Source organism: Marmota monax, unplaced genomic scaffold, assembly GCF_021218885.2.
Source record: "Marmota monax isolate L192 unplaced genomic scaffold, Marmota_monax_Labrador192_F-V1.1 WCK01_AAM20220418_F8-fsc00114, whole genome shotgun sequence".
In the NCBI taxonomy this organism is placed as follows: Eukaryota; Metazoa; Chordata; class Mammalia; order Rodentia; family Sciuridae; genus Marmota; species Marmota monax.
In genome coordinates, this window is record NW_026694943.1 from 4,514,995 (window position 1) to 4,542,958 (window position 27,964).

Below are 27,964 nucleotides of genomic sequence, written 5' to 3' on the forward strand. Positions count from 1 at the left end.
ATTACAATAGAACCAAGAAGGGACAGGGGAGCTGTTTTAGGATGAATTGATAAAACTGAAATTATTGCTAAAGAATGATTTACTTTAGCAAATCGTTGCTAAAATCATCAAATAGGGATCAGCAAACAACGGAGACAAGTCTAGGAAAGGAGTGAGGATGGCCATAAAGACCTTTAAATGCTGTCATTTATAATGGCAGTGGATTTCAGTGGTCTATATTTCACCAGGTAACTTGTGTTAGATGAATAAAGAAGTCATTTGCAGTCTTTGTTCAGTTCTGCCTTACTTCATTTGGGCTGCTATTCCAAAGTGCCTTCGACTGGGTCATTGAAAACAACAAGTTTTATTTCTCATAGTTCAGGAAACTAAGAAGTACCTCCTGAAGGTGCCAGCAGATTGGTGTCTGGTGGGGGCCTGTTCTTTACAGAAGGATGGTGTCTTCCTGCTGCACCCTCAGGGGCAGCTTATTGGAGCCACTAATAAAGACACTGATGTCATTCCTTAGAGTAGAAGCTTCATGACTTAATCAACCACTCCCACAGCTGCACTACTTAATACTATCACCTGGAGTATGAGGTTCCAACATGTAAATTTCCAAGGGACACCCACATTCAGATTATAAAAATCGTCTAGGAAAATATTTATTTATTTTTTCCTGGAACTAAGAATGGAGCTCAGAGGAGCTTTACCATGAGCAACATCCCAGCACTATATATATATATATATTTTTTTTTTTCCTCCTATGGTGTTGAGGATATAGACAGCACCTGAGGATACCAGGGCCTCATGCATGGTAAGCAAGTGCTTTACCACTAAGCCACGTCTCCAGCACCTGAGTAGGAAAATATTTAAATCAAACATCCTCTTTTAATCAATCTTTAGACAACTAAATGTCATAGGAGTGGTTCCAGTGACAAGCTTTTAAATGTAAATTGAAAACCCCAAAGTTGTTATCTCAGTACATTTTTTCCTGGGAAACATGTTCGTTTGTAAAACAAACAAGCAGTTAAACAAAAGAAAGAAAACAGAGTAATAAATTTATGACACCACAAGCAAGCTCCAAATTTTTCATGCCCCCAGAGCTATTTTTGAAGCATTTTTACCTTTTCTTAAATATTGTATTTATTTTACATATATCTCCACATGCCACGTTTGTCAGTGTATTTCAGGGGACGGTTTAACATTGTAGAGAATGAGCTGGGTTTTCTGCTTCGGGCTGATGTGCTCAGGACTGCCTGTTCCACACTGCAGGATATCTGCTTGTTTTCTCCTTTCAGAGTCAGACTAAAGTTGTCCCAAACTGAACTCTCTTCTGCTTTGTCTCCTTGCTGTCTGGTTAGGCCTCACCAAGATCTGCCAGTCTACATCTTCCTCCTCCCCACACTCCCATGTGGTCTGGCCCCCCCTCTCTGCTGGCCTGGCCAGTCTCCTCCTCCAGCCCCCTCACCAACCCTATCAAGGTCTAGCACTGTCTGTTACCTTCTTTGGGTGCAGCATTCACAACAAAGAATTGTTCTTCCAAAGCTTATCAGCTTAAGAGTCTACATTACCTGAAACAAATTCAGCCGGGTGTCTAGTTAGGAACATCTCTCTTCCATAAAGATGCAGGTAGAGGATGTGTACAAGGTCACAACTCTGGCAGCTTCCTGTCTCCCTTGTCATTTAAAGACGATCCGAAGTGTGTCCTGGGGTTTTAGGCACCACAGAGTGTTGCCCACGTGTGGAGCTTTGTGCGAAGTCTGGACTGGAGTGTGCTTGGTCATTTCACTTCCCTCCTGAGTGTAAACTGCCCTCATACTTGCAGTGCCCCATCCAGCTCCAGATGCTGTGCCCTGGGAGTTCCCTGCAGTCCCCTCCAAGGTGCAGCCCTCAGAGTCCTGCTTCTCAACTCCCTAAGCATCATCAGACCCCATCATTAGATGCTGCCTTGAAAAGTCACATGGCTCATGCCTTGACATCTCAGAAAGTTCACAGGCACTGGGGCAAAGCTGGGCGAGCACTTTTTCTGCCCCCGTCACCTCAGAAACACCTGCTGTACCTCACACAGAGAAAAGCTGTCTAACAAGGATGTTTAAGACTGTGCCAATTCCTATCTCCTGTTCTCACGAAGAAGAGATGCAAGGTTAACCAAAGTGAATAGAATTAGACTTTGTGACATGGAATTATGGAGCAAAAGGATGTATGCAGTTTATAGAGAAGGACTTTTTCAGGTTGGTTCTCTTGAGTTTTCTTTTTTTAATTTTTTTTTTTAGTTGTAGACGGGCACAATATCTTTATTTACTTACTTATTTGTTTTTTTAAGTGGTGCTGAGGATGGAACCCAGGGTCTCACACCTGTGAGGCAAGTGTTCTACCACTTAGCTACAGCCCCAGCCCTCTCTTGAGTTTTCATTGACTTTGTGTGTCCTCTGGTAGTGTCAGTTTGCTGAAAATTAAGCACCTTTGTAGTGATTTTATAGCCAGAAAAAACTGCCACTGGAAAACACATTTTCTAAAAATTATACTATTAATTATATTATACTATTAATCTTCCTATACTATTAATAGGAGATTTCCAAAAGCTTTTGTTTCATTAGGGACTTCCCTAATGGACCTTGGACAGGTTACTCTCTATGCTTTAGTTTTCTGATCTGGGGTCTTATTGTCACCCAACTATTTGTCATTTATATATTCTTGAACAATTTATTTCATTCTTCCTTGAGGGTTGGTTGCCTTATCTTAAAAGTGCATTACATTATTCTAATACCCACTTTGTAATCCTGTTTCATTTAAAGAGCGATTAGAACACCTCATGTTAGGGCACCTGGATTTCAGAATGAGAAGCCGTGCTGTCACTAACCCTAGTATTACCATCACCTCTATTTTCCTGCAGGGTTGTTGCTAAGGTTAAATAAAAGAAAGCTCACCAGGACAGGCCACATAATTTGCAAAGCCCAGTACAAAATGAAACTCCCAAAGTTTCAAGGAATCTGAACCAGGAATTTCAAGACTGGAACAGCAGGGCATTATACCCGAGCCTGTGCGGCACACCGGTTGCATGCCTGTGAAGGGGGCCTTGGAGCTCGCAGGCGCATTTGCACACACTGGGTGCTAAATAAATGCTCCAATCACCATTATGTAGGTGAGTGCCTATACCTCACGTGCGCCGGCACCGTAGAAGTGACCACTCGTTCTCCCTTGTCCCTGACATGAGGACAGAGTACCTGGAGCTGCGCTTACAGTGGAGTCCCACCGTGAGCGCGGACTTCCATTCCCGCGGACCCCAGGTCGCTCAGTCGCAGCGGCTCGCGGTGGAGGACAGCCTCAGGAGGCCGGCGCCTCCCGGCGGTGTTTACCGTTGCCCGAGGAGACGCGTCCGCGCCACCCGCCGGCTCAGCGCGCCGCTGCGCTCTGCGCATCCGGAGTCCTGCCATGAGCCGCCGGGGCTCCTCCGGCTCCAGGAGCCTGGACGCGAGCAGCCACGCCGCGTCGCCAGCGCCCGAGGTACAGTCCCAGCAGCAGTGGTGCGCGGGGTGGCCCCGGCCGGGGTCCCGGGGTCCCGGGTCCGAGCGCCGAGCGGCACCCACGCCGCGCGTCCGCAGCCCTCTCCTCCCGAGTGTGAGTAGCATCCAGCAGCTCCGTCCCGCGTGGGCCGTGGACTAGGGTGGCCGGATAATCCTAGAAACAGTGCGACTCAGGAGTTTGTGACCGCGTCTGAGTTTTAGGTTGTGCCGCGCAGCTTCTGCGACCCTTTGAAAGGGTTAAATTCGACCGCGCGGCGGCTCCTGCGCTCCCTCCTCGCTGCTTAGCCACCGAGACGCGCTTCCCGGCACTTTCCCTCCAAATCCGATGGGTAGGATGCCGGCTCCGAGTTAAGCTGCTGACCTTTAAGTTGCTGACCATTCCAGAATATTAAAATGCACTCATCCTTGAATCCATTTACTCATTTACTACCAGGAGGTCGCTTAGACATTGGGGACTAGAGGTGTCAGGTCCCTCCTCCCTCAGCTCAGCCTGGGTTACTATGCACCTCTGGACGTGGCTGGCACTGGATGCCCCCAGAGTATCCTGTATCTGAAGCAGTTGCCAGAGAAGGGAGAGTCGCGCTGGGGTGGGATTGCTGACCATACTGTGGGCATCCCTGGAGGTTGTGTTAGATTCAGAGCACGGCTCGGCATTCTTCAATATGCTACCAGGATTCTCATGTAGGGCACCTTTGATTGTTGCCTTACTCCCCCACATTTAGACTTCTCCAATTCCTGACATGTTTGTGGAAAAGTAGTAGCGTGTCCTAAAAACAAAACTGTTTTTTCTTCCATCTGGCATTTACATATTTAACACAATTACCTTTTATCCCAACATAGGTTTTCTCTATTAATTAAGTCAGTCAGCGCATATATAAGTAGGTGGTATCTTTATATTATTTATTTATGGTGACCCAGAGTAAATTAGACATCATCATGATGTCTATAAGTCATGGTGATGTCTGTAATTTACTTTGGGGTCCATCCAAATAAACTGGTGTGTATCTTCTAATAAGGGAATTTACTAACCTAAGCACAATGATCGAACTCAGAACATCTAGTTATAATATCACTGTCTGTTGCATGCTGTCTACTTGCATTTTGCCTATTATCCCATTTACCCGCTTTATTGCATTTTTTTTCCCTTCCAGGACAACACATTATATTGTTGCCAAGTCTCTTCAGTTTCTTTCATCTTGGAATAAATCCTCAGTTTTGTTTTTAAAAATCTGTTCTTTATGATTAAATTTTGGTAGGATGCTATTTTAGAGGTGTTGTATCTCAGTGCATCCCATCAGCAGGTGCATGATATTGGTTTGTCCCATTATTGGTGATGTCCCCAACTGGTGGTATCTACCAGATTCTTCCACTGTAAAAGGTACCTTTTCTCCTTTAGCAATAAGTAAGTAATCATATTAATGGAATAATCTTATTGATTCATCAATAATCTCTATTGATTCAATAGAGAGTTTTCAGGATAATCACTATCTACATAAAGGAAAATTTCCACCAGGCCTGAGATTTTAATGGGCTTGAAAGAGCTGAGTGGCACTGAGAACGAGAGTAGAAGCAGCAAGCCCAGCATTTATTGTAATTAAATTTTCAGTTAACAAAATACTTCATCTGAGATAACCTTAAAATTTAGGCAGGCATAGGCAGCCCAGAAATGTCCCATTATATAGAAGAGGAGACAGCTTTCTCAGTTAACAAATGACGAGAGGTACTGAAGTATCTTTATTTTGAAAGTTTTCTTTTCCTACCCGCTGCATTGAAACATGTAAAAATACCAAGCTATAATAGTATGCACCTTTCTGAGGAAGTAGAGTCAAGGAACCAAAGCTAGATATAATCCTGGTTACACCTCTTATCTGTGACTTTTTGGTCAAAATTATTACTTAGGAGGCTGAGGCAGGAGGATCACAAGTTTGAGGCCAGCCTGGACAACAACCTTGTCTCAAAATAAAAAATAAAAAGGACTGGAGATATAGGTCAGTGGTAGAGCACCCCTGGGTTCAATCCCCAGGGACAAAAACAAAACAAAAACAAACAAAAAAACCAAAAAAACAAATAAAAACCACAAATAGTATCTCAACTCTAGTGTCCTCATCTGTAATATGGGACCAAAATACTTATCACATAGTGTTGTTTTGGGATTTCACACTAAAAATATGTAGGGCACTCCACAGAGTATCTGACTGAATAAGTGCTTATTAATATTAGCTGTTGTGATTCTTTATAACTTCAAGAATTTGCCTTTGGTGTCACCACCAACACCTCCACTGATACCTCACCAACTACCCCAACCATCCATTTACTGAGGATCTGTGACAGGCACCAAGGACAAAAGTGAGTCTGACACAGTGCTGGCTTTCAGTGAGTCCAGAGTTCATGATTGGGAGAAACAGACACATGAAAAGATTATGGGTTCATGGTTTCACTCATGAACCAGATTTCATGCTCAACTTTTCTCAAGATGGATTTACCTATAACCAAATCACCCACAGAGCCTCACCATGAGCCCCGATGGCAAATATTGTGGGGATTGAAGTGGAACAGCTTAAGCGTGGAGGAAAAGAGACTTGCTTTGGGGAAATTCATAAGCAACTTTCAGCAGTAAGTAGTTTGCACAAGGAATAAGCTGCTAATTGAAAAATCCAACTGGACTATAAAGTAGTATCATCATCCAGCAAAAAGCTATCACAGTAGTTCAGTAAAAGTGCTTGGGTAGGGTGTCGGGGACACAAGACAAAGGCGATTTAGCTATGTTGGTGAGTGTGTTTTCACATACCCAGAGGACACAAGTCAAAGTGATGTCTTCGATATAAATTATCATTTGGAAATTGAACAAACCTCTTTACTCTCTGTAAAGCAGAGGTGAGTGGAATGCCTTTCTGAGAAACAAATGCAAATAGCAACACAAGCTCTCAACAGTTTCGGTTCCTCAGAGCCAAGGGCTTAGATCTGATCATGTGTAGTTAAAAGGAGTGAAGTCTGTTTTCCTTTCTCCTCCCACCACTTCACGGTTAAAAACGTGTGTAAAATGCACATAAAATTTATCACCTTAAATCACACGTTCAGCGGCATTGAGTGTATTCTCGTTGCTGGGAAACCATTGCCACTACCCATCTCCAGATCTTTGTTTATGTTGCAAAACTAAAACTCTGTACTCATTAAACAGTAACTTCCCATTCCCCCTCCCACAGCCTCTAACAAAAGCCATTCTTCTCTGTCTCTATCACTTTGACCATTCTAGGTACCTCACCTAAATGGAACCATACATATTTGTATTTGTCCTTTTATGACTAGCATATTTTACAAAGCATATTATCCTCAAAATTCATCCATATTGTAGCCTGTGTTAGAATTCCTTTTTTTAGGGCTGAATAATATTCCACTGTATGCATATCTCATGCTTTCCTTATCCATTCATCTGTCCATGAACACTTGGACTGTTCTACTTTGTGGATGTTGTTAATAGTGCTCTATGAATAAGCATCTACAAATATCTCATGGAGTCTCTGCTTTCAATTCTTCTGCGTACATATCCAGAACTGGAGTTGCTGTATCACAGAGTAATTTTATTATTATTTTTTTGAGGAACTGCCACCCTGTTGTTTTTCCTAGTGGCTCTACTAGTTTACATTTCTTCCAGAAATTTACAGAGGTTCCAATTTCTCCACATCCTTGACCCTACTTATAATTTCCTCTCTGTGTTTTAAATCATAGCCATTCTAATGGATATGAGGGGGTCTCCATGACTACTTCTTAAACAACCATTTCCTCCCTGGTTTCCTCCTCTCATTTACTCTGTGCTATTGTTTTCTTCCCCTCCTTTTCATAAATCAAAATCAAATTCAATATCTTATTCAGATTATATTGTTATATGAATATAAGTAAGAAACCCCTTTTCTAGGTGTATAGAAAAAACGTAAATCTTCCAAAAAAAAAAGACAATGAAGGAGAAAAAAGGGGGAAGAAAAATAAAACACAAAATGATAGTCGAAAGCAGTGCATGTGTATCAGCAATTACAATAAATACATGTGGACCAAATACTCAGCTGACAAAAACAGATCACATTAAAAAAATGTTTTATTTTGCAGTGTTGGGAGTCAAACCAGGGCCTTGTGCGGACAAACTATGGGGGCTGAGGCTGAGCTACACCCCCAGCCCTAGATCACATTTAAAAACCCAAGAGTATGATGTCGAGGAAAGACACACGCGTTAGCTTTTCACTGAGGGGACTATAGACTCGAGTGAGCTGGTTCCACTGCTCTGGGCCTGAGATGGGGCAGAACTTCTGGCAGAAGGTCCTGGCAGAGGAGAGCTGTCAGCTCTTTACAGCCAGGAAGTAGACAGAGAAAGGATGGGGGACAAGATATAGTCCCCAAGGGCACGCCCCCAAGGTCATACTCCCGTCAACTGTGTCCCACCTCCTGCAGTTTCAGCGCCTCCCAGTTGTCCCTTCAGCTGTGACTCCATCAAGGGATGAATCCGTGGATGTCAGCGCCCTCAGGATCCAATTAGGTCCCCCAGCCCCACCTCTCAACACTGCCGTACCACCGGGGTCCAAACTTCCAACACACGACTGTGAGGACATGCCACATCCAAGCTATAATAATACCAAAGCAAAAGAAATCACAAGTGATAAAATGTCCCATTCATCAGGAAGTTGTAACAATTCTTTTTTTTTTAATATTTATTTTTTAGCTTTAGGTGGACACAATATCTTTATTTTATTTTTATATGGTGCTGAGGATCAAACCCAGTGCCTCACACATGCTAGGGGAGCACGCTACTACTTGAGCCACATCCTCAGCCCCAGGAAGATGTAACAATTCTAAATGTATATGCACTTAATTACATTGCCTCAAAACATAAAAACAAAAATTGACAGGAGCAAAAAATCTGTAAGGAGAAATAGGCAAATTCATGACTAGAAGATTTTAACTACACCTCTGTTAGTGTTAATTGGCAAGGGGTCTATTAAAAGATTTTGCTAAAGTGCAAACTTGTTTATTGTAAGAATAAAATACATAAAGCATTTGGAACATGACTATAGAGATTAAGCAGGACTCTTTCTCTCTCTCTTGGCCCAGGGGAATAAATATTTTTAGATTAAGTAATAATTAATTGGATAAAAGCCTAGAAAGTTTACTTTAATGATAGAGGTTGAATTAGATGTTTTCTCCATGTGTTAAATATAGAGAGTTATTACAAACAAATGATAACTCTCAAATCATGTGAAAACTTTAGACAAACCTACCTTAAGAGACATTCTACAGAATACCGGGTAGTGTTCTTCAAAAGTATCAAGATCATGACTAGGGAAACGCAAAAACTAAATGCATATGCGAGCTCAGGTTGGCTCCTGATCAAGAAGGACCTCAGTGAAAAAAGCGATGGAATTGGACTGAAGTCTGTAGTTTAGTTAACAGTATTGTAGCAACGTTAATTTCCTAATTTTAGTAAATATACCTCGGTTGTGAAAGTTGTTAACGTTAGGGGAAGCTGGGTGATGGGTGTACAGAATCACTGGGTTCTTATCTGCAACTTCTTTATAATTCTAAATTATTTCAGAATAAAATGTTTTTAAAAATATCCGATGAGTGGTTCATCATTTATTTACACATTTTCACTTTGTTATATTTATTATAACATTTATTTTCTCTTCCCTATTCTTTGACTGCCTGGCCTTTGAATGCAGACAGAGATAAAATCCTTCAAAAAGAACAGGTAGGGGAGAACTTTTTGAACCTCAAACAGAACGTGAGGTGGTGTTTTTTGCACATGTTTGAAGAGATTGTGTGTGTTTACTTAATGTCGGCAAATAGAATGTGCAGTGTATTTCAGACAATTCTGAATGCTCTTTGGTTTGTGCTTAAATCAAGTTGACTCATTATAAAGATTTACTTTTTTCCATGTTCAAGGACAACTTAAAATTTTTTTTAAGTGAAAAAGGGAGTAACATTTGCTACACCAGGAATTATTTATGCTGTGTTCTTTTACTCAGGTTTCTTTCTTCCTTTGTTTCCCTTCCAATTTTTTTCTCTTTGAAATTGGTGCTTTGGTGGCTTTGATCTAAGGGCAGAGAAGTTCAAAGGCTCTGCTGAGGTGGACAGAGCACCTCATTCTTTCTCTTACTGATAGGGGCACAGCTATTGATTATAGCTTCTGTGTCTATAGGAGAGGAGATTGCTTGAGTAAATAAATATTGCTTGTGAACATCTGAATTGTCTCTTTAGTTCAGTAGGGAGTGAGTCAGTCTCATAAAAATAATATCTGAATTATATTTCTCTGTGTTTGAAATGAGTTCCTTCTCATGGATTAAATTCACCCTTTAGACTTTTCCTCTGAAAGGAATCTGGCCTATGAGCTTTATTCAAAAATGTATGTTTTGGCACATGACGGTCAACATAGTGTAACCTCAATGTCGATGCCAAGGGGAAGAATTTCATGACATTTCCCTAAATCTTGTCTACTTTGGGACAAAAAAAATGGATAGTTGGCTTTCAAAAAGGAAATCTTGATGTTGAAATCTTGTCGATGTTTGCAGTAAGCAAAAGTGAGAACTTAGGAGGAAATGAGACCCACAAATAATCTGCCTACTTAGTCAGAGGTTAGAGGTTGCCTTGGTCACTCCTTTGTAAACATGCACGGGGTCTCAGGCACTTCATTAGGCACTGAAGACACAGAAGTTCCTTCCTTCAGCAGCTACAAAATCTGGGCTGATTTAAAAGCAGGCACTGTGTTGGATATGGGCCCACTTTCAAAAAAATTACATTCTAGTAAGGGAAAAAAAAATTAACCAGGCAGATAAGGTCATTTCAAGGATTGGTCAATGCTTTGAAAGGAAGGAAAGCAAGGTTGCAAGGTAGAGATAAAATGGGGTGAGGGGCAGGATCCAGTTTGAGTCGGGTCAGCTCTCCAAGGAGAGAGACTGCAGGCTGGGGCAGAGTCCTGCAAGGTCTGTAAGGCAGCGTTCCTAGAAAAAGCCAGGACAACAATACAGTGGGAATGAATTGATGCATTTGAAGAGTGACTTGCCGAATGCTTCTCACTGTGGGGATGTCCAGCATTTCTTCATGATTAGATTCGTGCTAATCGTTTTTGGCTATTCCATGTGAGGGTCTGTATTCTTTTCCATGCATCCCATAAAGAGCCACGTGACAATTTATCACACCACTGAGATGTTACGAAAGACAAGGAAAGGCTGACATTTGACAACCACATGCAATGCATTTATTGTTATTCTGAGGAACATTATTGGGTCAATTGGTGAATAATATGGCATCACTGCTAGATTTTTTGAACTTGACAATGATTTGAAAAGGAATGTCGTTATTTGTAGATGCATACTGAAATATTTAGGGTTAAAGGGCCCTGGTGTCTGTAGATTGCTCACATATAATTCAACAATCATAACTGTGATCTACACATACATAAATGATTTAATAAAATGCAGCAAAATGTTCTTTTTGGTGATTTAAGTGAATAATATTCTTGAATTCACGGGATTATTTCTGCAACTCTTTTACACATTAACATAAAAATATATTCAATGGACATGCCAGGTCACAAATTTGTTGAGCTTACAGTTTAGTTAGGTAAATAATAAGTGCTAATAAATAAAAGTTTACAAAAGGTCCAGGGCAAGTGTGGCTAGCGTGTGAAGTCAGGGAAGGCTCTGGAGGGAAGACACAGGGTTGGGAACGGAGCCTGGCTGAGGGTGCTGGAGCAATGGCAGTGGGTCCTGAGCTTGAGGTGCTGGCAGGACATGATGTTGCAGTGGGTCTCTGGATGGAGATGCAGACTGGGAGCCATCACATCCTGGAAGTGGTTGAAATTGCAGGAGGGTGGGAAGTAGGGAGTGTGTCCCAAGTGATGAGTAAGGAGTCCTGACATCAGAATCCAGCAAAGGTCAAGTTGAATATAATCCCAGCGGCTCTGGAGGCTGAGGCAGGAGGATCATGAGTTCAGAGCAGCTTCAGCAACTTAGTGAGGCCCCAAGCAACTCAGGGAGACCCTGCCTCTAAATAAAATATAAAAATGGGGCTGGGGATGTGGCTTAGTGTTTAAGCAACCCTGGGTTCAATCCCTGGTACCTCCCCCCCTCAAAAAAAAAAAGGCCAAGTTGAGGAGTGGGTGAAGGAAGATGAGCTACAGGGGATGAGAAGGGGTGCACAGGAATGAAGAAAGAAGAGGTGCTCCGGGGAGCACGGTGGCGTGGGGGGTGAGGAAGCACAGTGCCACGGAGGGAGTGCCTGCTGTGTCCAATGTCAGAGGGAGGTCAAGTCAGGCCAGAGGACAAAGTGTCCCCTGAACTTGGGGGTGAGGCAGTCTTCTTCCAGGAAGTGAATCCGAGGCTGAGCTTTGGGAGGTGAGTGGGAATCAGCTGGACCAAGGACTGGGTATGGGCCTTTAGGAGGCACAGAGTGTGCGGAGGCCGTTGGTCGGAGAAGCACAGTTCACTCAAGCAAGTGTAGAAGGCCACTGTGGCTGGAGGGGACAGTGAAGGACTAGAGTGGTAGATGAAGTTGGCGAGGCAGGCTGGGTCCGAGTTGGGCTTAGAGGGGAATCAGCTGTTTGGAACCTGCTGTTGTGATCTAGACTTGGGGGAAGGTCAAGGTCATTGAGGGTGTTGGGTGGGAGCATCCACAAGACAGAGGCACAGGAACAGGGGAGAGGGTGACAGAGATTGTCATGGGTTTCTGGCTTGAGTGACAAGGTGGATGCTTGGTCTCATTTACTGGGATGGAGAACCCTGGAGAAGGCTGGCCTTGAACTTGCGATCCTTCTGCCTCAGCCTCCCGAGTTGTTGGGATTACAGGGTGTGCCACTGCACCTGACTACGAGTCCAGCTTTATCCATGTTAGGGGTGAGGTGCCTGTGTAGTACCCAGGTTGTATTCAGAAAGCAGTTAGGTAGGAAGATTCTAGCTTAACAGGGAGGTGTTGACTGGGGATCATGTGTATTTGGAGGTCGTCAGCTGTAGGTTGTTCTTGAGGTCATGAATAAAAGAAGACCACAGAAGGAAGAGCCTTTCCAGGGAGAGAAAGAGGCATTTTCAAATTAACATTGGATTTTATCACGTGTTGGTTGGGGTGAGCAGACTCCAAAGGACCCCAAATTTATTCCCTTCACATTCTTTCAGTTGAAGACATGAGGGAATAGATTCTTCCTGTTATAAGCCCCTAATAAGAAAATAAATTTCTCATCAATTTGCTGAGTAAATATTTGTTGACTTGAAAAGAATAAACCTAGAAGTCAAGAGACCTGAGTATTCTTTTTTTTTTTAACATTCAAATTTTTTCTTTTTTCTTTTTTTTTAAAATTTTTTTTTATTGTTGGTTGTTCAAAACATTACATAGTTCTTGATATATCATCTTTCACACTTTGCTTCAAGTGGGTTATGAACTCCCATTTTTAGCCCATATACAGATTGCAGAATCACATCAATTACACATCCATTGATTTACATATTGCCATACTAGTGACTGTCATGTTCTGCTACCTTTCCTATCCTCTGCTATCCCCCCTCCCCTCCCCTCCCCACCCCTCTTCTCTCTCTACCCCCTCTACTGACCTTCATTTCTCCCCCTTGTATTATTTTTCCCTTTCCCCTCATTTCCTCTTGTATGTACTTTTGTATAACCCTGAGGGTCTCCTTCCATTTCCATGCAATTTCCCTTTTCTCTCCCTTTCCCTCCCACCTCTCATCTCTGTTTAATGTTAATCTTCTTCTCATGCTCTTCATCCCTACTCTGTTCTTAGTTACTCTCCTTATATCAAAGAAGACATTTGGCATTTGTTTTTTAGGGATTGGCTAGCTTCACTTAGCATAATCTGCTCTAATGCCATCCATTTCCCTGCAAATTCTATGATTTTGTCATTTTTTAATGCAGAGTAATACTCCATTGTGTATAAATGCCACATTTTTTTAATCCATTTGTCTATTGAAGGGCATCTGGGTTGGTTCCACAGTCTTGCTATTGTGAATTGAGCTGGTATGAACATTGGTGTAGCAGTGTCCCTGTAGCATGAGAGACCTGAGTATTCTTGACTCGGAGATGAGCTGATTTTCTTATGGAGAGCACATTCGTTGATCTCGCTAGGTTTGGTAGTTTTCTGTTTTAATGTTAATTTCTTTTTCAAAAATTTGGAAGAAATATGAATAAACTAATAACTTCCCAAATAATTTGAGAGATTTTTAACAGAAATGAGAGAGAGAGAGAGAGAGAGAGAGAGAGAGAGAGAGAGAGAGAAGGGGACAGAATCAGACACTCTAGTTGTGGGTTAGACATGTTGTGAAAATTGCCACACTACATTGAATGTTGAGCTCTCTGGAAGTTGTGAAAAAAGCGGTGGGTTTTCAAGGTGGAAGTTTTACACACACACACACACGCACACACACACATTCACATGGAGGGATAATTCTCTTTTCTGGTTGTAAGGCAGGTATTCACAAATGCGTCACCTTAAGTGGGAGCCACGAGCCACAGTGTAGAAGACAGGTGCAAGTCCAGCCACACCATGGGCTCAACTTAAGACCTTGGAAAAGTGGTTCCAGCCCTCCAGGCCTCAGAGGCCTCTCGGTGAAAATGGGGGTGTTAATCCCTGATCTGGACTGCTGGCCAAAGAAAGTGGACGGAGTCCCTATGTTCATGTCCTCTGCTTCTCTAAATCCTGCTAATATGGAGGAAAAAGTAGGAAACAGAATATAGACCTACAACACGGTGGAGATGAGACCACACACTGCATCATTCTGGAACACAGAAGAGGGAAGCGACATCAATGAACAGGAGGGAGCCTTCTTTAGGTGTGGGTGAAGGCAACCGTGAGGTAGAGCTCCTCTTCCCAGGGACCTCTGGAAGGTTCTGTGCTTGGACTTGGCACCTGTGGATTGGGTTAGGAAGGAGGAAGAAACAGGGGTGATGAGTTGGTGAACAGAACATGGATGCGTTGTCTAAATCCCCAGGCCCTCTCAGCTCCCAAGTGTATGTGGATTTATCTTTTCCTGCCCTGTGCAATTGAGCTTGCAGCCTGTTGTGGATTTAAGGTTTGTGTCCTCTGCAATCCATTTGCTGCAGTCCTAACCCTCAATGTGATGATATTGGGACCTGGGGACCTTGGGGAGGTAGTTAGGTTTAGATGAGGTCATGAGGGTGGGGCCCCTAGGATGGGGTTAGTGTCCTGATAAGAAGATGAAGACCGGAGCTCTGTCTTTGTCATGATAAGATGGCCATATGCAAGCCAGGAAGAGGGCCCTCATCAAGAATAACCTCATCTTGGACTTTCTGATCTATAGAACTGTGAGCAGTACATGCCTATTCTTTAAGCTACCCAGTCTCTGGTGTTTTGTTATAGCAACCCGAGCTTATTAATAGACTGCCTTTGTTAAAGTTGGCATCCTCAATCATGTTCTCAGAACTCACACCCAGTGGAAACAAAGACCTTGAAAACAAATACAGAGTGTTACAATTATGTAACATCAGGACTGGTGACTTTAATTACAGAATTAGTCTTCATATGGAGATTTCTTATAACACTGATCCCCAGAGACTGAAAAACATTAAACTGGACCTTAGAGAAGTCACTGCTCTACAGAAATAAACTCTCTGGCATCTAGTTTACAGAGCTGGAAGCAGCAGCTGCTCAGCCTATACTTTTTTGCTCACCTAACACTTTTCTTTGGATGTGTTTGTCACGATAGGTAGTTCTCTGGGGGACTGGTGACATACAGCTAGCACCAGGCAGTGAGGGTCAAGTTGAGAGGCTGTCTGCAATGTCCTGTCTAGAGTAGAAAAATACCTCCTTCCTTTTCCTTGCCTGAGGAGTGGGCGCTCAAGAAGCTTGGAAGGACCCACCTCGCACCCCTGGTGGGCACTTCCCGCAGTCCCACCCAGGAGCTGTGCAGCCCACAGGCCTTGTCTCAGAGGCTCTGGTCTCCATGGTGCATCCCAGGAGTGGGCAGCTAGCTGGAGGGCACACTCCCACCCTCTCAGTGCAGCCCCGAGAGGGTGGGCAGTGTCCCTAAGCACCAGTGGTCCCATGTCCCTCCCATTTCCTCTCTGTTGGTGCCCCACATTTCTCTTTCTCAGGGATTGTTCTCATCATGGATTGTTCTCCACTCTGTGAATTAAAGAAATGATTTTTTGGGGGGGTGGGGGCTGTGAATCCTCAAGGTGTTGTTACTTATACACAGAAGTAGCCTTTTAAAACATTTAAAAATCCTCCTTTTTCAGAAAGCCCAGTTCTTAAAGATCAAGAATTCTGTAGCTCTAGAAAGCTTTGGCTGGTCCCCTAATTTGGGCCTGAGGTACCTCCTCATAGTCCCCAAGTTAATACCTACCCACACAGTACCCCTCCAAGTCACGGAAGGAGTTGGCTTCCTGGAGAACCCTGACTGGTATAGAGGGCAGTGTCACTGAGAGTCCTTCCATGCTTGAGGAGTTTGTTAGAACGAACAGATTAGCATCAACTGCAGAGAGAGCATACATATAGAGAGAGACAGAGAAAATGTCCCATCTAGCTACCTGCCATTCCTCTTATAGAAGTTATTCCACATGTGGCAACACTCCCAGGCTTGCATTCACTATTAGTCTTGGAGATACGTCCAGTACGAATGCTCATTGCTTAAAATTGAACCTGGAGTTAATCAGTTTGCTTGTGACTTTCATTGAGTTCAGTTTAAGAAATTATCACTTTAATGTGAACAGATTTTTTAAAGCTCCATAGAACTTTACAATTAGCTAAAATATAGGGCCCTGAATTGATCAGACCCACCCTGTACATTTGTTTTGATCCTGTTGTAGAAGTGCTTTAACAGACAAGGACTTGCTCTTAGGCCACTGGATTATTTTGTGGTTTTGAAATTTGTTGTGATTTCTTCTGTAGGGAGGTGTGCTGTTACTGAGCAGCTGGTCTGCTCTCCCTCATCGTCCTAGTGAATCATGGGACTCATGTTTACCTGCTTGGCAAAGCCAAATCAAGCTCAGGTCATTGCAAGCAAGTGACTCTTATTGGCTTCTTTTAATTTTTTTTCCTCCTTTATTTTTTGTTCACTTTCATTCGCTTCCTTCTTTTCTTTGTTTTGACATTGAATAAGAAATTAGACCTGAAGCTCTGGATGGGAATTAAAATCATTTCTTGAAAATCCAGGCCTTTTACAGACAATAAAAATTATAGGATACACTAGCAGAGTGAGGACTTGCCTGTATTTAGGGCTCTGCCAAGATACAGGAGGAGTATGTTCCAGAACACCCGTAGAAGCAAAAAATAAGGCACCTTCTCCTGTCTGAGCTCATGGTGGTGTGATATACTCCTGCTTTGTGGTGTTAATGTTTCTGCAGAGGCTGAACTGGAGACTCTCAGGCCATTTCCTTCCCATGGGACAATCTGTGGACTTTCCAAATCTGCCCATTCCCAAGGTGTCGGGCCCAGTAGAAATCAGCCAGCCACTGAGGCTGATAGTATTAGGCATAGCAAATGAGAATTGGATAAGATTCTAGATAGAATCGAATGTAGGGTGAAAACTAGGATATTAATAAAAAGAACACCCAACCTTCATTAGTCCATCCAATGGAAAGAGTAAAGGGCGTTCACTCTTTCTCTTAACTCTATTAATAATTATAGTTTGTACTGTGAGATCCTCAGTAGGTGCTAGGTGTGGTTTAGTGAGCCTCACAGCCTTTTGAGAGAGGGAGACATGGAACATGTGATTATTTATTCCTTATCCTGGGCTAAGTGCTCAGGGGGAGAAGGATCCTCACTATGAGAAGAGAGCTGAGACAGAGCAGCGTAGCCCAGGGAGTGTAGACTGGTCAGGTTCTACAGAATTGTCAGTACTGGAGGAGCAAGAGGGTTATGTTGGGACACACTCACTGGCCAAGCTGATTTTCCCCGTTGACTTCCGATTCCTTTTTCAATTCTCAAGCTGCCTCCTGCTACTCTCTGGATTGGAGCTTTAGGGGAGGAGAGGCTGCGGGTCCTGGGCAGACTGAGGTGAGCTCTGGTGGTTAAGGAGGTGATGAATCCCTTCTTTGGGAAGGATGGGGTTCCTAGCCAGGAGCCTACAACATCTGTCCTGAAGAGGGTGTTGAGGACAGGGGTCATCCTCATGGCAGCTAGAGAGGGTTGCTGAGGACCACGGCAGAGGTATGAATCTACCTTTACTCTCACTTATTTTGGGAACAAAATGGAGGGAAAATAATTCTAAAAACCTCTCTAAACTTTGTCTAAAAAGACAAAGATCTTTCTTTGTCTCTTTACAAGAATTCTTGTAGGAAGGCTAAACACTGTTTGACTTCTTTCTGAAGTGGATTATTTGCTTACAGGGTTGCTAACATTTTCCACTTTCTGGTTATTTCCCAATGGAGGCTTTGTTGCTGTCAGGATTGTGTGTTTGCTGGAGGTGGTGGAGTGCTCTAACCGAAGAAATGGCTGCTAGGGAAGATGAAGCACCATTTTGTTGAGTTTTCTTCAGGCAAAGCTAAGGGCCACCTTGGGAGAGAAAGCAAGGAGTTAGTACAACACAGAAGCCAGATAGGTATTTTTTCCCCCTCTAATTTGCCCTTTGTTAATTGGAGATATTTCTCCAGTTAGTTAAAAAAAAACAACACTGAATTCTTGTTTTAAATCTTGAAGGCACTTCATATTTTGGCTACAATATAATTTATGTACCATTCATTTTAGCAGTGAATTTCCTGTCCCCAATGCAGTCATCACATTATCCTTGCACACCAAGTGCATCCCAAGCACTGCTGGAACTCAGTGGTTCTCTTTCCTACTTCCTCTTAGTGCATGCTGGGGTTCAAGTTCACAGTTTCCTGTTGCTTCTGCAGCCAGTAAGAATTTACAGATGTAGTATTCAGCGTCTCAAAGTTCTACAGCAAAGAAAATTAGGATATACCAACTGAGAACCAAGTAATTTGGACCCTTAAAAGGCTTTCAGTTGTCTTTTACTTATACAATTAAGAAATTTTTAAGGGATTTTAATATTTTTAGATATACATGACAGTAGAGTGTTTTGATATATTACACATACCTAGAGTATGTTATTCTAATTAGGATCCCATTCTTGTGGTTGTACATGATATGGAGTTTCACTGGTGGTAAGAAATTAATTTTAATATGAAAATTAGTCACTTTTTAAAAAATTTAAATCTTCTAAAACTGATACCAAAGGTGTAAAATTCTTCATGTTTATGTTGGGACAGCATGTGATGTTCTGATACATATGCACATTAAGGTTAGTCACTTTCCCTTTAAAAAGTAGAGTATTGCAAAATATGCTGTAGTTCCCTTTGGCAATCACCTGTAATCTTGATCTTTCCCTCCATTCTCCAGAGTTAATAATTGTATAGGTCTGGTGGGTGTCTTTGAGACCATTGACAATACTTTTTGCGTTCATATTTGCACCCAGGGAAAATACCTTATTTTACTTAGCATTCACTTTTAAAACATAAAAAGTATCATGTTGTTACTTTTGTTCTCTAACTTACTTAAAAAACAGTATGCTTTTGAGGTCTATCTATTTGCTCCAAATAGATATAGACTGGTTCTTGTAACTGCTTTCTAGATTCTCTTCTTATGGATGTAGTAGTTTACTAATTCCTGTGTTAATAGACACTGTACACCATGAACATTACCAAGAACTGGAAGAACTGCGGGTCATAGAGTGTTAATCAGAGTCCCCCAACAGTACCTGGGATGTTTTACATGCCTGTCCATTAGGCATACTTTTTTTTAATATTTATTTTTTAGTTTTAGGTGGACACAGTATCTTTATTTTTATTTTTTATTTTTATGTGGTGTTGAGGATGGAACCCAGTGTCCCGCGCATACCAGGAGAGCGCACTACCACTTGAGCCACATCCCCAGCCCTCATTAGGCATACTTTTTTTTTTTTAATTTATTTGCTCTCTTAGCTGCTCATGACAATAGAATGCATTTTGACACATCATACTTATATGGAGTATAACTTCTCATTCTTCTGGTTGTACACGATGTGGAATCACAGTGGTCCTGTAATCATATATGCACATAGGATCATAGTGTCCGATTCATTCTACTATTCTTCCCACCCCCACGACCCCTCCCCCCTCACTCCCTTCTACCTAATCCAAAGTATCTCTATTGTTCCCTAGCCCCGCCCGACTTATTGTGTGTTAGCATCTCCATATCAGAGAAAACAGTGGCCTATGTTTTTTGGGATGCGGTTAACTCATTTGTAATTATACAGCACAGAGAAGTAATCATTGCTCAAGAACTACCACCAGTTCTTCTGCTTTTCCCTCCCTCCCCTTTCTCCCTTCCTTCTTTCTTTCCTTCCTTCCTTCCTTCCCTCCTTTGTGTCTTTCTTTCTTCTTTTCTTTTATTCCTACTTAAAAAAAAATATGACAACAAAATTCCTTTTAAGTTTTACTTGCTTCATTTTTAAGTGAAGGGACAGGAACAACCCCCACTCACAGGGTTATGGTGTAGAGCAATGGGAGAAGTTTCTGGATCAGGACATATTGGTTGTGAACAAATTGTACATATACACATACATACATACATATGTATCCTTATATGTGAATGTATGTATTCTGATATATATGCATGTATAAATATATAAGATACTTTATAACCAGTACTGAAAGCAAGTCTTCAAAAGCCTTTGGCACCTCAGTGTTTCTCATTGCGGCCCCTGCACACCCCACGAGGAGAAGACTCAATGTCTTTAGTAAAGCCAGACGATTTTAGACCAGTGTATTCTCTTGGTTTTCCCCTGGGGTTCTGGGGATGGTGTATTCTTTTCAACAGGAATATTAGGTTAGAAGGAGCTTCAAGTAAATAAGAGTAATGCCTAAGGGGAAAAGGATGGTAGGACAATGTAAGGATAATATGATCAGCTTTTTGTGATACTTGGTTTTAGCAGCAATGTCTTCTTCCCAACGTGCCCCATCGCTGCTAAGGTGCAGGTGAGCAGGTTGACTCCCTGGACCCCACACCCGTCACATGGTCCACTGCACCCACGAAGGCGCACCAGAGTTCAGGTGCAGGGAAAGGAAAAAGAAAAGCAGGAGGCTCAGGAAAGTCCGTCCAGGTAGGGAGGAAAACGGATGAATGGCCAAAAATTGCTTGTAGTAATGATTAGGTGGGAGAAAGGCAACTTATGAGACAATTTATGGATGATAAATTAAGGGAGAAACTTTACTAGTTGGAGTGAAGGCAGACAATAGGGGGGAGTGTCTTAGAGGGGATTCCTCACTGGGCACCACTGGAAACATGAGTTTGCAGAGACAGAAGGAAGCATGTCGCAATGCCGGAGTCTGCAGGAATGCAAGTCTGCACTGCAGTTTGGAACCATGGGGAACAAGAAAGGGTGGGATGGATTTAGGAGCTTTTGTGTGTCCGAGGCAGGCAGTGATTTTCTCTCTCTCTCTCTTGTCCATGGAATAGTAAGACAACTAAATGCCATACTAGCAGGACTGGCCCAAGACATTGTCCACAGATCAGATAATGGGACACGTTGTCTACTTGAACTATGAATAAGCTTTATGCCACTGAGCTTTGAAACCATCCTTTTTTTCTGAAAAGACGCTGAGCCACCCTGTGAGGCAATTGCAATCATTATCATAATAATATCAGCAGCAAAATCAAATCATACATAGTTGGATATTTAAAATTAATATAAAATTGCTTCCTGGGTTAGCTGAGAGGTGCCTAATAACTTAGATGGTCCTCGTGTGATGACAAATGGATGAGCTCTTAATCTTGCCATTTTTGAATAGGCTAAGAAAAAAGTTTTAAGGCGAAGATTGCTTAATACTTACAGGAAAAGTTGAAGGACTTTCAAAAATTTTATGAACTCCCGGAGGGCTGAATTAAGACAGTAACCCTCTGAAATGTCAGCTGTCATATGTGCTTGTGTCGAGGCTGCCCACTGTCATTTCTTGTCATCGTGTTCATATATATGCTATGGAGCAAGGCTCCTGGGTTTTGTCTTATTTTTGAAAATTTAAGAAGGATGAAAGTAATACATGGTTGTTGAAAAAGATTTTGGAAAATATGGAAATGTATAATAAAGAAGAAAATAAAATCTAGCCCTGGAACTAAATGATAACCACAGTAAGCATTTTCTTCTCAATGTTTTTCTTTTCTTTAAATTATATTTAGTTGTAAAAATAATGCATAAATATATCTTTCTTGAAAAAAAATCAAAACACTGCGTCCCTACCCACAGCTCCAGTACTAGCGTCCTACTGTCCCCTGCAGAGAAAGTACTGTCATTAGGTGACTGGGTGCTCTGTGGGTCTTTCTCTCTTTTTGTCCTATATATTCATAGTAAATACATGCAGTGGTACTTTTCCTCCTGTATGTGCTTTGTGAGAACAAGTATCAAACTATGGATGAATGCTGTCTTGTTTTTATTCAGTGATATTTCTTGAGGATATTAGTATGCCCCAACATACAGATCTATCTCATATTACCTGTTGCATCAGATTCTACAGTACGGAAATGGCTTAATATTTTTACAGTAACCCCCTTCCCCATTTGTTGCTACTACAAATCGTGCTATATTATGAGTATCCTCTGTGCACATGTGTGAGTATTTTTCAAGGGGAACCAATTGGAGAGTTGAGCTCAGTGAGATCCTGTTTCTAAATAAAATATAAAAGGGCTGGGGGATGTGGCTCAGTAAATGTATAAGTGGGTCAGAGACTTATTCATTTACATTTAATTAATTAGTTAATTCTTTTTGTGGTGCTGGTGGATCTGTTAGTTTGCCATTGCTGTGACAAAAACATCCGATGTGAACAACTCACAGGAGAGAAGATTTGTTTTGGTTCCTGCTTGCAGAGGGTTAGTCCATGGTCAGCTGGTTCCAAGCAGAAGCATCATGGTGGAAGGGGAGAGGTGGTGGAAGAAAGCTGCTCGGCTCAAAGCGGGTGCCAAGCAGAAAGAGAGAGAGGAAAGGAAACTGGGGACAAGAGATGCTGTTCCAGGGCATGCTCCTTCTTAGTGACCTACTTCCTCCAGCCAGTCCCATCGCCTAAGGTTTCCACCACCTCCCATTAATGTCATCTAATTATTAATCCACTCATGGATCAATCCACTGATGAGGATCAGAGCCCTCATGATCCAACCACTTTCCTAAACCCCACCTCTGAACACTGCTATATTGAGGGTTTCAAGAGCCTTGGGGGGTGGGCATTGGCATTTTAAACCACACCATAACTGGATCAAACTCAGGGCCTTGCGTACACTAGGCAAGCACTCCACCACTGAGCTATACCCCCAGCCCTACATCTACATTCTTTTTTTAAAAAAAATAGTTCTTTAGTTGTAGTGACACAATACCTTTATTTTATTTATTTGTTTTTATGTGGTGCTGAGGATCAAACCCAGTGCCTTGCACATGCTAGGCGAACGCTCTACTGCTGAGCCATAACCCCAGCCCCTCTACATCTCCATTCTTGAAAGATATAAACAAACTGGTAAGGCATCTGAAGGATATACTCATTTTATATTCCTAGAAGCTATATAGGAAAATAACTCTTCCCTTCTACTTGGCTGACACTTGGTAGTATCAAATTTCTTATATTTTGCCCAATCTGCTATACAAAAATTGGTGTGTCTGTGTTTTAATGTGTATTGCCCTGAATCTTAGGGAAGTTGAGTATCTTTTCATATTTTATATTTTACTTCCACTTGTATCTCTCTTAATGGAAATTTCCTGCTTATATGTTGGGTCCTTTTTATGGGGTCATTTGTGATTTTCTTACTAATTTATTGGTGTTTACAAATTTTCTAAGTTCTAATAAAACTTTTTTTCTTTTGCATAAAATTATTTTACACAACTAAAATGAAAGTGTATATACCATTTTGTATTTTGTTTTTTTTAAACTAAAATTTATATTGCATTTAGCTGGGTTCGGTGACGCATGCCTGTAATCTTAGTAGTTTGGCAGACTGAGGCAGGAGATTGTGAGTTCAAAGCCAGCCTCAGCAACTTAGCGAGGCCTTAAGCAACTCAGTGAGACCTTGTCTCTAAATAAAATATAAAAAAGCTGGGGGATGTGGCTCCCTGATTAAGAATCCCTTAATTCAATCCCCAGTACACACACACACACACACACACTGCATTTTTTCATATGACTAAAGTCTCCCCAAAACTGGCCTGGGGAAATAGCTCAGTGGTAGAGTGCTTGTACATCATGCCTAGGATTTGATCACCCACACCTGGGTGAGTCTGGGGGAAGGGTAAGCATTTGGTGGTCATAGTGGTGTATGCTTATAATCCCCGCTACTTGGGTGGCTGAGGCAGGGGGATCATGAGTTTAAGTCTAGCTTAAGGAATTTAGTGAGACCATGTTTCAAAGCAAAACAAAAAACAATGTAGTCTCCTAAATGTGATTTTTACTGACTGAATATAATTTTATTTATTTATTTATTATTTGGTGCTGGGGATTGAACCCAGGAACAATTTACTGCTGAACTATACGCCCAAACCTTTTTATTCTTTATTTTGAGACAGGGTCTCTGTAAGTTGCTTAGGTTGACTTTGAACTAGCGATTTTCCTGCTTCAGCCTCTTAAATAGCTGGGATTACATCGTGCCTGGCTGAATATGATTTTATTGTGCATTTGTATAATTTTCTTTTCCTTTTTTTCCTTCATGTTAACATTATTCTAGATCTGTAGTTTTTTTTTTAATGTTTGCAATTGCAGATTTTTTTTTTTTAAAAATTGCTAACATTCACCTTTTTGAATATCTTTGTATTAAATATTTGGGTATTTTTTTTTCTTTTTTCCTCCTCCTCTTCTTCCCCTTCTTTTTCTCCCCCACCTCCCACAATGCTGTGGAGTCAACTCAGGGCCTCTGTGTGCTAGGCGAGTGCTTAGCACCGAGTGATAACCCCAGCCCCATCCTATCTTAATATATAGTTTAATTTACCCATGAATGTTTGAAGATAATTCTTTTGGTACTGTTTTGCATTAGGTTGTAACCTCCTAAAATGAATTTCTGAATTGTCTTGTCTGGCTTTTAGTTTTACATTCAATGGACATAATATTTTTTCATTGGAAGGAGATATAAAAATAATATGACTATACCATTTCTTTTTTATATATCTTTAATTAATTAATTTATGTGGTGCTGAGGATTGAACCCAGTGCCTCATGCATGCAAGGCAAGTGCTTAACCACTGAGTCAGCCCTTGATCATGCCGTTTCCTAAACAAAGATGTTAGTTATTGAACAAGATAGTCATAGGGGACCTTATTTTCCTAATGGGTTTTATAGAATGGCGAGCCATATACCCCATGGTTGAAACCTCTTGTAAGTGACCCATGTCCTCACTTAGGCTGGTTTAGGACACGTGGCTGTGGTGGTTAGGGAGGAGAAGGCCCTTCTGAATCCTGAGAGTGAACAGGATGTGGTTCTCCAGTAAAAGCTTCAATGGATCTTGTTCTGCTTTCTCCCCAGGAGGACTCAGCTACCATCTCCTTGGGCATGTTGTGACTGGCAAACACTGACTGTTCCTAAGTGCCCAGAAAGTTTTGTTTGGCATCTATGAACTACAACACATTGGTCATGACAACGCTTGTTGTCAGGTTAAGGGCTTTATGATGACTTTTACATTCATGATTATGTCAAACACTTGCTGTAGTAGTTGCTGGCAGTCATCGATGGTTTCACTGATGTGTCCCTTGAGGCCACTGAGATTCCAGGAAATTCTCCTTTATGTGACCTCTTTCATATTCCTTCAAAAATGAATGGGTTTCTTTCACAAAGACCTTAGGCTGGAGGGACTTCACAGAGGTGGGTACAAACTAAGTAGTGGTTCTTGAAGGAAGTGGACATAATGCTCGGGAGAACAGAGACAGGACCCGAGGCTGCAGGCTGACCACAGCCTAACCCTGCCAAGTCTGCTCTGCAGAAGTGTTTATTTGGCTCATATTTTTCTTTAAAAACATTTTGACAGTTTTCAAGCTGCAAAACTGAGAATCAATTTGAAAAGTTTGGGTATATGTTTTGTCTTACAAAATCAGAATGATTTGGCCAGCTGGGATCCTTATTTTTGCATTGGTGACCATCAGTGGAGCTGAGAGCTGCTCCCTTCTGGAGGGATGAAGGCTTTCCATGCTCTCCCCATCTCTAATCTCTTGCATTTCTTCGAGGCATCTCTGTGATCACAGGAGTTTATGGGATTGAGAGTAAAAGGGCTTAGTGAGGAGGAAGAATATGGTCTTTTACATGAAATCCCGTGATCTCTGATGAACAGACAAGAGAGGAGCTGATCACCTTTATAGTCAGGAGACAGAGGAATGATGGAAACCACCTGATACAGAGGGTGTGGTGCTGTTTCTCTTCTGATAGTTCTTTGCTGACTCTTTCTGTGCTGGGCACGGGTCAAATAGCATTTGAGTTGTTTGGAAGGAAATGCTCTGAATGGCAAGAGTCAATCCTTAAGTGTCAAATCTCACTACCACCCTGGGATAGCCCCTCATTAGTTCCTGGGCTATCTCTGATCTCCCTTTGAATTTTGAGAACAAGAATAAAGTGATCTGAACACAACACGTTTCTGGTTAGCATTTTCAACACATTTGAAATATGAAGAATACTTCCATGCCATCTAGCTTTGCACAGCTGCACAGAAAAGATTGTTTATCATTTTTTCTCTGTATTTTGTCTTTTTGGGGGAACTTTCAGGAAACTCGTGATCATTCTTTGGAAGTCCCTGTCTCTCGGGAGCAATTAAACCATTATCGGAATGTGGTTGAAAATGTTCGAAGTGAACTTGCCGCAACTTTGGTCAAATTCGAATCCGCGCAGTCTGAGGTAAGATAGTGCCCCTTTAACATCAAAAAGTGGGTCTTTCTAGCTTCTGACAGGGTGAAGTAGAGGACAGAAAATTAGGAGTGGGATAGTAGAATACAGACTGAAGCTTTTTGGCAAAATCTGCACTTCTTCTTTTCTGGTGAGCCCATCCCCTAGAATTCCTGAAGGGTTGTGCATTTCCACACTGCAAAGTAAGGTGGCTTGGCCTGGCTTGAATCTCAGAAAGCCCTGCAGCCTTAAGTGACCAGAGGGCACCTGAGGACTTTGGGTTGAAGCTGCAAGGGCCTTGGGGAACTTTTAGCCTCTCTGGGAATATTGTCCTTTACTGTGGATTGCTTGCAATATGGCGCCTTAGGAGGGAAATCTGAATTCCTTTCTTATGGAAGTTTTGATTGGCTGGGGAAATTCTAGTAAGACATTTGGGGTCCACCTGCCCTCTAGGCTAGATCAGGTCTACAGTAGAGCTTTGAGTCTCCCTAGACTCATTCTGCTCCTAGCCCAGTGGTCTCTAGGAATCTAGGCTGGCCTGTGAGATAACAAGCAATCTCCCTGAGGCCGCCAGGACCCCCCTGAAAGATGTGTTGATGCTGTGTGTGTGTGTGTGTGTGTGTGTGTGTGTGTGTGTGAGAGAGAGAGAGAGAGAGAGAGAGAGAGAGAGAGAGAGAGAGAAGGGGGGGATGTATGCAAGTACACTTATAGTTCCAAAGAAATGCATTGCATTTATAAAATTTATCAAGTGTTCTTGTAGGAGAGACCTGACATCTTAGTTTGGTAGGATATGTACATTGATGAGCATTTTGATGCCAGAGAGCTCATAAAATTCAAAATGTCCCCATTTCATATAAATGCAATAAGGATTTTCCTTTGCTCTCATATTTTTTTTTTCAGAAATCTGAATGTTATTTTTTCACCAACAATTATGGTCCAGAAGGCTAGTAGAAGAAATATAGTGATATATCAAATAGTCTGTATTTATTTGAGAAATAGTTGTGGCTGTGAAATCACAGAGTGTGGCTTGTAGGTTCCTTGAATCATTGTTTATAAGAAGCAAAAGCAGCAATACTGGATATAGAAAATGGGTTACTGCTGCAAAATATATTTATTACTTTTTGTAATCCCACCACAAATGTTTCCTGAATGAGACGAAAATCATTGCTCTATTGGTTTTGAAAAAGACAGAACATGAAGTCCATTATTAAAATATAATTTCCTACTTGAAATACAGATAGAAATATGAGAAAAAGAAATTAAACCTGGATTAAGTCATGAAAAATAGTATAAGATTTTAAATTATGGTTTTGGATTTCTAACTGGTACTTCAAGTGGTATGCCATTAGATTCCTTTGTCTTTTTTTTGTTGTTGTTTTTGTTAGCTTCGAGACCTGCGCTCCAAGATGCTTTCCAAAGAAGTTTCCTGTCAAGAGCTAAAGGCTGAAATGGAGAATTACAAAGAAAACAATGCCAGAAAATCATCTCTCCTCACCTCTTTGAGGGACAGAGTTCAAGAGCTAGAAGAAGAATCAGCTGCACTTTCTGCTTCTAAAATCAGAACGGAACTCACAGCTCATGCTGCAATCAAGGAGAATCAGGAGTTAATGAAGAGAGTTGTGGAACTAGAGGAGAAATTACAGTAA

The 27,964-nt window shown here is 41.8% G+C and overlaps 2 protein-coding genes across 3 annotated transcripts in view; one reads left to right on the plus strand and one right to left on the minus strand.

Moving 5' to 3' along the window:
- The window catches only part of Rmnd1 (required for meiotic nuclear division 1 homolog), a 75,250-nt gene extending 71,932 nt beyond the window's left edge, over positions 1 to 3,318 (minus strand). The window contains exon 1 of the mRNA XM_046427442.2: positions 3,204 to 3,318. The gene's annotated coding sequence lies outside the window, so the exon portion shown is untranslated. The remainder of the gene's footprint in view (positions 1 to 3,203) is intronic.
- Positions 3,277 to 27,964, plus strand: part of Ccdc170 (coiled-coil domain containing 170) — a 77,556-nt gene continuing 52,868 nt past the window's right edge. For both annotated transcript variants that reach the window (XM_046427433.2, XM_046427434.2), the window contains exons 1-3: positions 3,277 to 3,483; positions 26,202 to 26,330; positions 27,704 to 27,960. In XM_046427433.2, coding sequence (XP_046283389.1) covers positions 3,412 to 3,483; positions 26,202 to 26,330; positions 27,704 to 27,960 — 458 coding nt within the window. In that variant the 5' untranslated portion in view covers positions 3,277 to 3,411. The remainder of the gene's footprint in view (positions 3,484 to 26,201; positions 26,331 to 27,703; positions 27,961 to 27,964) is intronic.